General features: G+C 34.7%; 2 protein-coding genes across 2 annotated transcripts; one reads left to right on the top strand and one right to left on the bottom strand.

The window, feature by feature from the left end:
- The first annotated feature begins 1,496 nt into the window (after positions 1–1,496).
- LOC130711057 (uncharacterized) lies at positions 1,497–3,140 on the top strand. Its single transcript, XM_057560507.1, has 3 exons — positions 1,497–1,723; positions 1,845–2,168; positions 2,406–3,140. Exons 1-3 carry the CDS (start codon positions 1,633–1,635, stop codon positions 2,483–2,485), a joined length of 495 nt encoding a protein of 164 aa, XP_057416490.1. The 5' UTR covers positions 1,497–1,632; the 3' UTR covers positions 2,486–3,140.
- Positions 2,847–7,203, bottom strand: LOC130712380 (histone-lysine N-methyltransferase SUVR5-like). Its single transcript, XM_057562216.1, has 12 exons — positions 7,047–7,203; positions 6,501–6,803; positions 6,280–6,390; positions 5,871–5,981; positions 5,504–5,770; positions 5,179–5,400; positions 4,716–4,877; positions 4,395–4,511; positions 4,198–4,301; positions 3,976–4,113; positions 3,766–3,853; positions 2,847–2,954 (listed from the first exon to the last, which is right to left on the bottom strand). Exons 1-12 carry the CDS (start codon positions 7,143–7,145, stop codon positions 2,847–2,849), a joined length of 1,830 nt encoding a protein of 609 aa, XP_057418199.1. The 5' UTR covers positions 7,146–7,203.
- Between the last annotated feature and the right edge of the window lie 2,122 nt (positions 7,204–9,325).

Below are 9,325 nucleotides of genomic sequence, written 5' to 3'. Positions count from 1 at the left end.
ATTTTTCATGCTTGGCCTGTGGGGCAACGCCCTTCTCAACCGAGAATGGTGTCGTGGATAGCGCCTAGTGCTTCTGAGATTGTCGTTAACTGCGATGGTAGCTCGCTTGGGGTCCCGGTTCGATCTGGTTTCGGTGGTTGTCTTAGGGACGAGCGAGGTAGTTGGCTTGCTGGTTTTATGGGCTATCGCGGGCAAGCATTGGTGCTGCATATGGAGCTGCTAGCCATGTTTCATGGTTTGGAGCTTGCTTGGAACCTAGGGCACCGTCGTGTGGTGTGTTTTTTCGACTCAATGCTGGCTATTTCTCTGGTGCGTGCTCCCCTTACGCAGCATCATGTGTTTACTGTCCTCATTAGCAATATCTGTGGGCTGTTGAAGCGCGCTTGGGTGGCTTGGGTGGAGCATATCCTTCATGAAGGGAACTCTTGTGCTGATTTTTTGGCTAAGGCGGGTGCGTCTCAAGACTTACAGCTCCTCCATGTCCAGGATCCCCTCCCTGGCACGGAGGCTTTGCTCCTAGCCGACTCCTTGGGTACCATGGTAGTTAAGCAGTAGAGGGTTTTTTTTCTGTTTTATTTTGTTTTGGTTCTCTTTGTATTAAGCATAAAAAAAAACGCCGACGATTACAAGTTACTTGATTCTCTGATATTTTTTCAACCCGAGCCAACCATATTGCCCAATTAATGTTTTTTTTATGTTTACATCTTGTAAAACTTATTATTTATAAATCTTTTTTATATATCTTTTTCAAAACATTCACATATTAGTTATCAAATGTCTTTAGCTATTGAGTTGACTATTGTCCCCAAAATTATTAAAGAAGGATGGACTTCCAACTGGAATTTTAAAATTTTACATACAAAATATGGTGTTAGAGTCTCACATTGGCTAGAAATGTGGCCAAGCAATTGCTTATATATGGTTGTGCAAACCTTAACTCTTGAGTTAGCTTTTGGGTTGAGTTAGGCCTTCTTCATGGTATCAGAGTCGATGGTTGTTTGATCATGTGCCTGGACCCCTATCCTAAATCCATTTGTTGCGGAGACCTCCTAGATTTGGGCCACCCGTTTCATTCCACGCTCCAGATGTTCTACACTGGGCGTGAGGGGGGGTGTGTTAGAGTCCCACATTGACTAGAAATGTGGCCAATCAATTGCTTATATATGGTTGTGCAAGCCTTAACTCTTGAGCTAGCTTTTGGGTTGAGTTATGCCTCCTTCGTATGGTAATATATACGTATAAAAATTTAAAATTTAATGATTTACTTTACATACCAATCCAATCCGAACCAAAGTGTCTTGCTCAAATTAAAGTCTCTAACATTCTAAAAGTACGATAAAAAATCTAACCAGATAAATTAAATTTGAGAGGTTCAGATTATATTTTACATTATATCTAAATCAACTCAATTTGTGAAGAGGCTGCACTAGAGTAAAATGAAAGAAAAAAAGCACTAAAATAAAATATATTAATTTTGAAGAGATGGAGAGAGTACATAGCCAGAGTTTCCTAAAGAAGCCACCTGCAACATTAGTAGACGTTGACTATTGTACTTATGCTCTTCCAAAAACTACTTGCCCATCTAGACCCAAGTTGGAACTCTAAGCTCTCATCCCAAAGGAGCAGTGTGAAATGGCAACATCCAGAAGATTATTCAATTTCTGTTCTTTGCTAATGGCTACTCTTTTTATGTACTCAGCCTCTGTTCAGCTAAATGACCCTGGTAAGAATTTAATTTTCCCTTGTTTCTTATACATGGACTTTCTTATTTATATCAATTTTCATCAAGATCTAACTTTATGATATCTGTTTCTTTCTTTCATTTTCAAAATTGGCATATATAGATTGGTATTTTTGGTTTCCACTCTATTCATGTGCCAGCCTCATTAACATCACAAACTGCATCATGATAACAACCAAACTGAACAGGCTAATTGCAAAAACTGCATTATGGATTGGGATATTATTGTATCTCAAAGTAGTGGTCGAAGATTTTGTGTATGGAATAGCAGGGTTCTGGTCACTGGATCTAAGTAAGAGAGTTGTGAGGGAAAAAATAGGGAGCGTGTTAGTTGTCCTATCCACTTTCTTGCAGATGGAAGCATCAAAATTTCAAAATGATCCTCAGAAAAATAGGGAAAAGGATGTTTCGAGTATAGTAAAACATGGTGAGTGCTTTACAGGTTGAATTAAAACTCTTTATTAATTAAGAGCATGTTTAGTTTACTCTTAGAAAATAGAAAGTATGAAAACGAGAAAATGTAATATCACACTTGACGCTACATCAACCTACAGTGTTAAGCTGTGTTACTTTCCTGTTTTCATATTTTCTAATAATAAACCAAATGGGCTCTAAATCTAGTTAAAAAATAGCTGAATTAGTTGAGTACACTCTTGTGATGCAGGGATGCTGATCTTGGTGGTTTTTAGCTACATGCTACCCTTTGTCTTCTTTGTGGTCCTAAAAGCAGAAATGGAGTTCTAGTTTCAATATCCAACTCATAACTAATGCGCATAACCAACAAGGATTTGACTCCTCTAAAGTAAGAGAGTCATTTTAGATGATAAAGTAAATCATCACGACCAACAACGTGCTGGGCTAGAAATAGACAAGCTAGATGGCTAGAATCATGCAAGGGTAATGATGCATGTTGGAACTCTGAGAATTTTTCTTGAAGTTTCAAGTTTTATTTGTCCTGCAAGGAACTTATTTTGCGAAATCCAATACAGAATACTTCTGTAAATGAAAGGAGTATTTAACAGTACTCATAAATAAGTTATTTTGTAAATGTAAAAGAAAGCGCAGAAAAGTTCAACCGTTTAGACATGTTTATGATATTCAGGTTCTAGTAAAGGCGTCCCCGGCATTTCGAAGATCCGCAAAGACAAGGAGCTCCTTCTCCAGGAACCAGCTTGTAGCGATAATCAAATGTCAATTCTTCACCCAAAGCAATCTGTTTATAAGAAACAAAATGAAATGTAATCCATGTTGTACATGAACAAGCCAGCTAAAACAGTTATGTCAAATATTGGCAATCATGCAGGAATTTAACATCAGGGGAACATTTTATTCTTGTCAAATGAAATAATTGATGCCCATCTTCTAATCCATAAATACAAGTATTACATCCATCCATCAACCACTCATACAAAAAACATCTTTACTGGTGTGCATGAAGTCTATCTTAGAGCATGCTTGGATCAACTTATTTTTCTTTAGAATCAATTCTAAAACCCACAAACTATACTATACTTGTTCATGCAATATTCTTAAGGTGAAATCTAGGTGAAGGTAATCCTAACTCAACCTTATTGAATAAAAAATGAGGATGCCTTTACTATGACTGAACACCTTAATTATAAGTGGCTAAACCTAATTACCAGGTCAAACCATGGTGACAGGACATTTGTTACGTTTAAGAACAAGTCCCCAAATATAAGGAATGATCCACACCAGCAATTTCTAGCATTTACTCGTCATTACTCGTCAGAATCACTCTCATCATTAATTGATTCTGACTTTAAAATCAATTGTAGAGGACAAACAAGCACTCTTTTTTTACAATTCAGTTTTTATGACAACAGCCTAATAAAGAAAAGACCTTCAACCCTTTATGAAACTTCCTCACACATTTCTTTGGTTCACATCCTACCTCACTAATCAGATACCAAATCAAGAAAAGTGTTTGCATGTGCATATTCCCAAGCAACATAGATATTAGGGTCACTCTCAAGGATTACAGTCATATAGAGGACTGTACTTACGTCTTGACTCGCATAAAGACCAATATGGGAACGCTTACAGTCCATGCTCTCTACAAGAACTTGGTAACTCATAAGATTGGGTGAGCAGCTGCAATAACAACAATGAAAAGATAAATCAGCCTGAAATGAAAATTTACCAGTGATGGAGTTGCTTCATATTCAGGATATAGCAAAATAATCACTGCTTGAAAGAAATAAATCTATGCTTACCTGCTATTGATGAACCTAGAGACATTCCCATATCTAGTAGCATCAATGACATAATTGGACTCTCCTTCAAACATTCTACCCATATCATTAAAGCGAGCATCAATGTCATAAAAATAACTGCAATGTTCTTTCCCATATCTGGTATTGACATAGACCAAGTCAGTAAAAAAAAGAAGAAACATCAACTAACTAAATCAAACTACATCATGAAGAAATGTAAACCTTTTGCGTCTGTCACGCGCCTCCCTCTCATCTAAAACTTCTCCTATGAGCTCGCAGATAAATGTGCCGCGCAAAATAGCCTCACCAGCCCTTACTCCCCATCCCTGTGAATCAAATAACACAAGTCTAGGAAACAAGCCTTACATTACAAGTTACAACTTATTTTAAACTTATCAAAAAGGAAGAATAGTTCCCACCTTTTTCTCTGTTTTAAAGACTTCCAATTTAACCCGAATCCCATTCTGCAGTATTTTGTTTGGACAGGTTTTATTGCATCTGCACATATGGTTACACTCGTAGACAAGGTAACCTTCCTGTAGTTTTATATAGAAATTCCAAGCAAGGGACAAAAATGTTCATGAATTAGTGATGCAAAGATATAAAAGGGAAATATCTGCAGCATATCCTACATTATTAATTTTTTTTTTAAAATGATCATACATGATGATATTGATAACATATGTCAATAACACATGTTTTATAAAGAAATTCCCAGCATGCTAATGCAAATATTTTACCTCTAGTATTATGCGACCATTTTCATCATAGGGGAACCTTTGACGCATAGGTTTTCCAAATACGTCTTTAGCATCACCAAAGTCAGTATCGAAAAGGTACACATGATTGCATGTTTCAGGACAGCAGGTAGAAAATGAGCAGTTGCATCTCAATTGCAGACTCTGCTAATAAGAAAACAATATAAACATAACTGAAAACCAATTGTAAATAGTTAGCTTCACAAACAAGTACTTTCTAGCTTTGATTTCACTAAGAAATGTGTATTACATGAACAAACGTGTAATGCTTGTGAGTGCATGGGAATTGAAATCGGTTCGATTTGGGTCCTTGGATAAACACAAGTACTTAGAAGCTATTGTAGGAAAAAGGAAAAATGAAATAAATTACATTTAATATACAAGAAGTTTACTTCTATCTAATTAGGATTTGATCCAAGGAAAAAACTAAGTCAAAGTTTATCACCTCAGAACGAAGACTAAGTGATTGATCAAGCCTGGGTTTCGTAACATAGGTGAAGCTCCCCCAAGGCGGTTGGAATTGAGAATTCAGAGTTTCAAAATATTCAACCCAAATCACTGGAATTGATTCCAGCCCAAAGCTTATGTCATCACATAGGACTCTACCTTTTTGCAATGAGCCTGATCTTAAAGGGTCTGAATTGATGATGCGGTCTAACTCATACACCTGCAATGCATCACTTGTAGGATCATCTGATATATTTACAGATTTTTTTCTTTAGGAAACAATTATAAAGAGATTCTAAGAAACCTCTTCGGTTCTCCTATACCTTACAGCCCTTCGGACAAATGAACCCGTCCTGGAGCCAATTCACTAGAACTTCATACTCGCTACAAAGTTTTTCCACCTTCAGGCAGAGACTTTCGGGCAAAATCCCATATTTCTCTTCTAGTGAGACTTGAAGGCTAACTTTGCAGCAAGCAGAGAAAATAATCGACAAAATATTGATATCGCAGCAAGCAGAAGCAAGTTTTGGTTGCACAGGCACACCGCAGAGACTGTTCACATAACTCCACAGAATAGAATCAGACAATTCCTGAAAAGAAGGATCAGGAATAAACCAACCAAAACATATTGAGCTAAAGTCTATGCTGATTATTCTTTAAAAAAGACATGTAGATGAGTAAAACAGTTACCTCCTTCAGCAGCTCTACTGATTCAGCACTGTTTGTATTCTTGCATCGTTCCACCCAAGAGTGAAATGAAGAATTAACCCAGGCAGCACTTATGTACCGCGGCGCTATGCTCTGTAAGGAAAAATGTGTTATACTACTTAAGTCACCAAAAGAGGAAGTCATAAAAAAAAGATGATAAGAACCATGATAATTGTATTTATCTAACGAAAATTGAAAATTGGAAGTAGTAGGAGTTATGAAATTTCAAAACTACAATGTAGCCCAAATAAAGTAAATAGCACACATTTCTCAAATCATGCACAGTAGGTTTCAGCATTTAACTTCACAGAACAATCAAATATGGTAATGCTTAACTTGATCAATTGTCAGTTACAGGTAATATAAGCAAACATCAGGAATCAGAACTTACATTTTGTAGCTTCAGAAGCATTCTCCCCAAATCCGAATAAGCGTTACAACGAGAAGCCTCCTTAGCAAGTTCCTTCCAGAGCATCAGACCACAAGCAGTTTCTATCAAAGCCTACATGTATGGAAAAAACCTCTAGTAAAAAACACAACAGAAAAATGTTAAGGTTACAATAATACAGAATGGAAAAGAAGAAATAGCACCATCATCAAATAGTCACATACATTCGAATGAAGTTGATCAACAATGTCCATTATGCTGACAGCTAGCTTTTTCATTATGAACCGCCGCGCAACAGTCAAGTCTTCTACCATTTTCAATCCTTCCTGATGAGTTTTATACGCGATAGGCTGCGGAAACTCATTGATCGGTCGAACAAGCAGCATATCAACCCAAGAGTAATACTTTGTGCCAGGGAAAAAGATGACGAAATATTTCTCCATTTCATGAGTCGGTTTTGCTTTCAATGTTGATAATGGACAGTCCGCCCTCGCGCATTTTATGCCGGCCTGCCACGTCCCGCTCCACTGAAAAACACAGAAAAGTGAAAAGGAATAAAACATTATCCATGCTGCATTTTGATTTTCCCATTTTTCTCCAGAGAAAAATACCTCTAAGATTCATGGACATTCCTTGTGATTAAGCAACATTGCAAAAGTGAAACCACAGTTTTTTAATAAATAAGCACAAGAGTAATCAAAACTCTTGTTGTTGTAAAAGATCATTAGAAAAAGCTCCTATCAGAAAGGAAACAACTAAACTTTGAATACCTTGACCCATAATGCCATAGACTCTTCCTCCTTCAGCCAAGTGGGTTCAGAAAATGACAGCGCTCCTTCCCTACCGGTGTTTGACGATAGTCTTTCCATCAAATCAACTATGGAGAGAGAGTTCTCAGAGGTTAAGCAAGGTCCATTTATGTCATTATCTTCATTGGCATGCAAACTACAAGATTTCTTTTGGTTTTCCACTTGGTAGTCAAAAAATAAAGCTCCAGCGTTACAGCAAATATGAATTGGCCAAGAGCTCACTAACAGTTGGTTTACCTGAACAAGTAAGTACAAGTAAGTACTTCTTCCATGATTCTGTTTTAAAATCAGCAGTGTGATATCATAAGCTAACTCTGCAGATTGATTCCTATCTAACCACTGTTTCATTAAAGACTATGGTAAGATAATGTACTCTTAGATATCCTATACTATATACTATTTCTGAAATCAAAGAGTAGCAACTCCAACAAGTGTTATTTTTTTTCACAAGTTTTCTCTCTCATACTATAATTAATAGGTAGATCATGTCATATTTATATTTTCTGCTTTCTTAGTAATTTAAATATCAAATAATTCCATATTTTAAGTAGTTAATGTATTAATATTGCATTTAATAGTTATTAATGACATTGAAATAACTAACAAAAGTCAACTGTGACTTTTTTCGAAAATAACTATCGTACTCCCTCCGTTCCTATATATAAGTCACAAATAACTAATTCTCTTAGATTAAGAAAAGTAGTTAGTAGTAATAAATTTGTAAAAAAAATGATTTACTTTCCTAGATTACCCTTATTTACTTTCCTATGATTTTCTCTCTCCAAGTTAATACTTCTAAAATTTATCATCTCTTTCATATTAAATATGAGGGTTAACTTGGAAAAATTTATTTAATGCTTCCTAGATATTAGAAAGTGACTTATATTTTGTAACAAATTTTTTTCAAAAAATGTGACTTATAATAGGGAACGGAGGGAGTATTTATTTGACATTAATAATTTTTAATGAAATTAGAATAATTAATAAAAGTCAAAGTGACTTTTCTACCGTTAAGATGTATGCTGACAAAGTCTTTTTATTATGGTTATTTTTAATATTACAAAATAAATAAATAAAATTGATGTAATTTATTACGTTCAATATGATATCAAATATGCCATAAAAAAATTGATATCAAATAGTTTTAAATGATTGATTTGGAAATTAACTCACAGATTTTGTATTTTATGTTTTCGTGTATATATCTGAAAGATTAAAATGATTTTGGTATATTGATTTAAAACATAATAAATTAGAAAAAGAAAAAAATTTAGAATGTAACTGAGATTAGGAAAAAAACGTAAATAGATGATATATGTATTTAAAAAAGAAAAATGAGAGAGGAAATATGAAAAAAGTTTCATATATGTCGACAAAGTACGTTTATTCTATCCGTGTATGGCCCGGAATTTGTATTTAATAAAAGAGACCGAAAATAAAACATAAGTAAAATGCATTGAAACTAAATGGCACAAGCACATCAATTTTTTTTAAAAAAGGAACAGAAGATTTTAATATTCAGAGGTAATATATTGTAGAACTCAGTTTTGTAAAGGAAGCAATGAAAGTTAAAAAAAATAAAAATAAAAAATTCTTTGCCAACTTTGAAAATAAAAAAATATAATGAAAATAACATGATATTTCTGTATTAGTGAAAATAGGAAATAACGTTAAAAAAAAGTAAATACACATGAAATGTTGTCTGAAACCATACAAACCCATATTCGGTTAAGATTGACATATCCAAACCCTAATCCAATGTGATATAGCAGAAAACCTCATACTTTCTTGTTTAATGCTATAATGTAAACGATTTAGTGGTAAATTGCAATAATAATTGAGCCATCATTTGAATATTTTTTAATTCTTAAAAGAGAATGATTCACATATTAACTTCATAATGAAATACTGTTACCAAGATGCATGCAATATCTTTTTGATAAAATTGTTATTCAAAAAGCTCCCAATAGACGTAAATATGCAAAAGCAACAAATTCTTCAAAAACATGAAAAAGAATCGATCTTTAAACTTTTACAAATCCAAAATAGCAAAAACCCAGCCAGATTAAAATCTAAAGTTCTAAACCGAAGCATCTATGTAACCCACAAACCCCAAGTGACAAAGGACCCAAAATAATAAAAAATCGAATTCAATCCCAAAATTATCGTGCTTATAATATACAACAAAATGATACAGGATAGGAATCATGAACACGCACTGCATGACTGGTAAAAAATGA

This window comes from Lotus japonicus, chromosome 4 (genome assembly GCF_012489685.1).
Source record: "Lotus japonicus ecotype B-129 chromosome 4, LjGifu_v1.2".
NCBI lineage: Eukaryota > Viridiplantae > Streptophyta > Magnoliopsida > Fabales > Fabaceae > Lotus > Lotus japonicus.
Note: the sequence above shows the minus strand (reverse complement) of the source record. Positions and strands in the feature narration are given on the sequence as shown.

What these genes read in the sequence shown, in the direction of transcription:
- LOC130711057 (XM_057560507.1), top strand. Translation starts at nt 1,633, where the DNA reads ATGGCAACATCCAGAAGATTATTCAATTTCTGTTCTTTGCTAATGGCT. An exon ending in TGTTCAGCTAAATGACCCTG is followed by an intron (nt 1,724 to 1,844) that starts GTAAGAATTTAA and finishes TGGCATATATAG; the next exon opens with ATTGGTATTTTTGGTTTCCA. An exon ending in TTCGAGTATAGTAAAACATG is followed by an intron (nt 2,169 to 2,405) that starts GTGAGTGCTTTA and finishes CTTGTGATGCAG; the next exon opens with GGATGCTGATCTTGGTGGTT.
- LOC130712380 (XM_057562216.1), bottom strand. Translation starts at nt 7,145, where the DNA reads ATGGAAAGACTATCGTCAAACACCGGTAGGGAAGGAGCGCTGTCATTT. An exon ending in CACTTAGTCTTCGTTCTGAG is followed by an intron (nt 4,878 to 5,178) that starts GTGATAAACTTT and finishes TCTTATTAGCAG; the next exon opens with AGTCTGCAATTGAGATGCAA. An exon ending in GTCTTTATGCGAGTCAAGAC is followed by an intron (nt 2,955 to 3,765) that starts GTAAGTACAGTC and finishes TCTTATAAACAG; the next exon opens with ATTGCTTTGGGTGAAGAATT.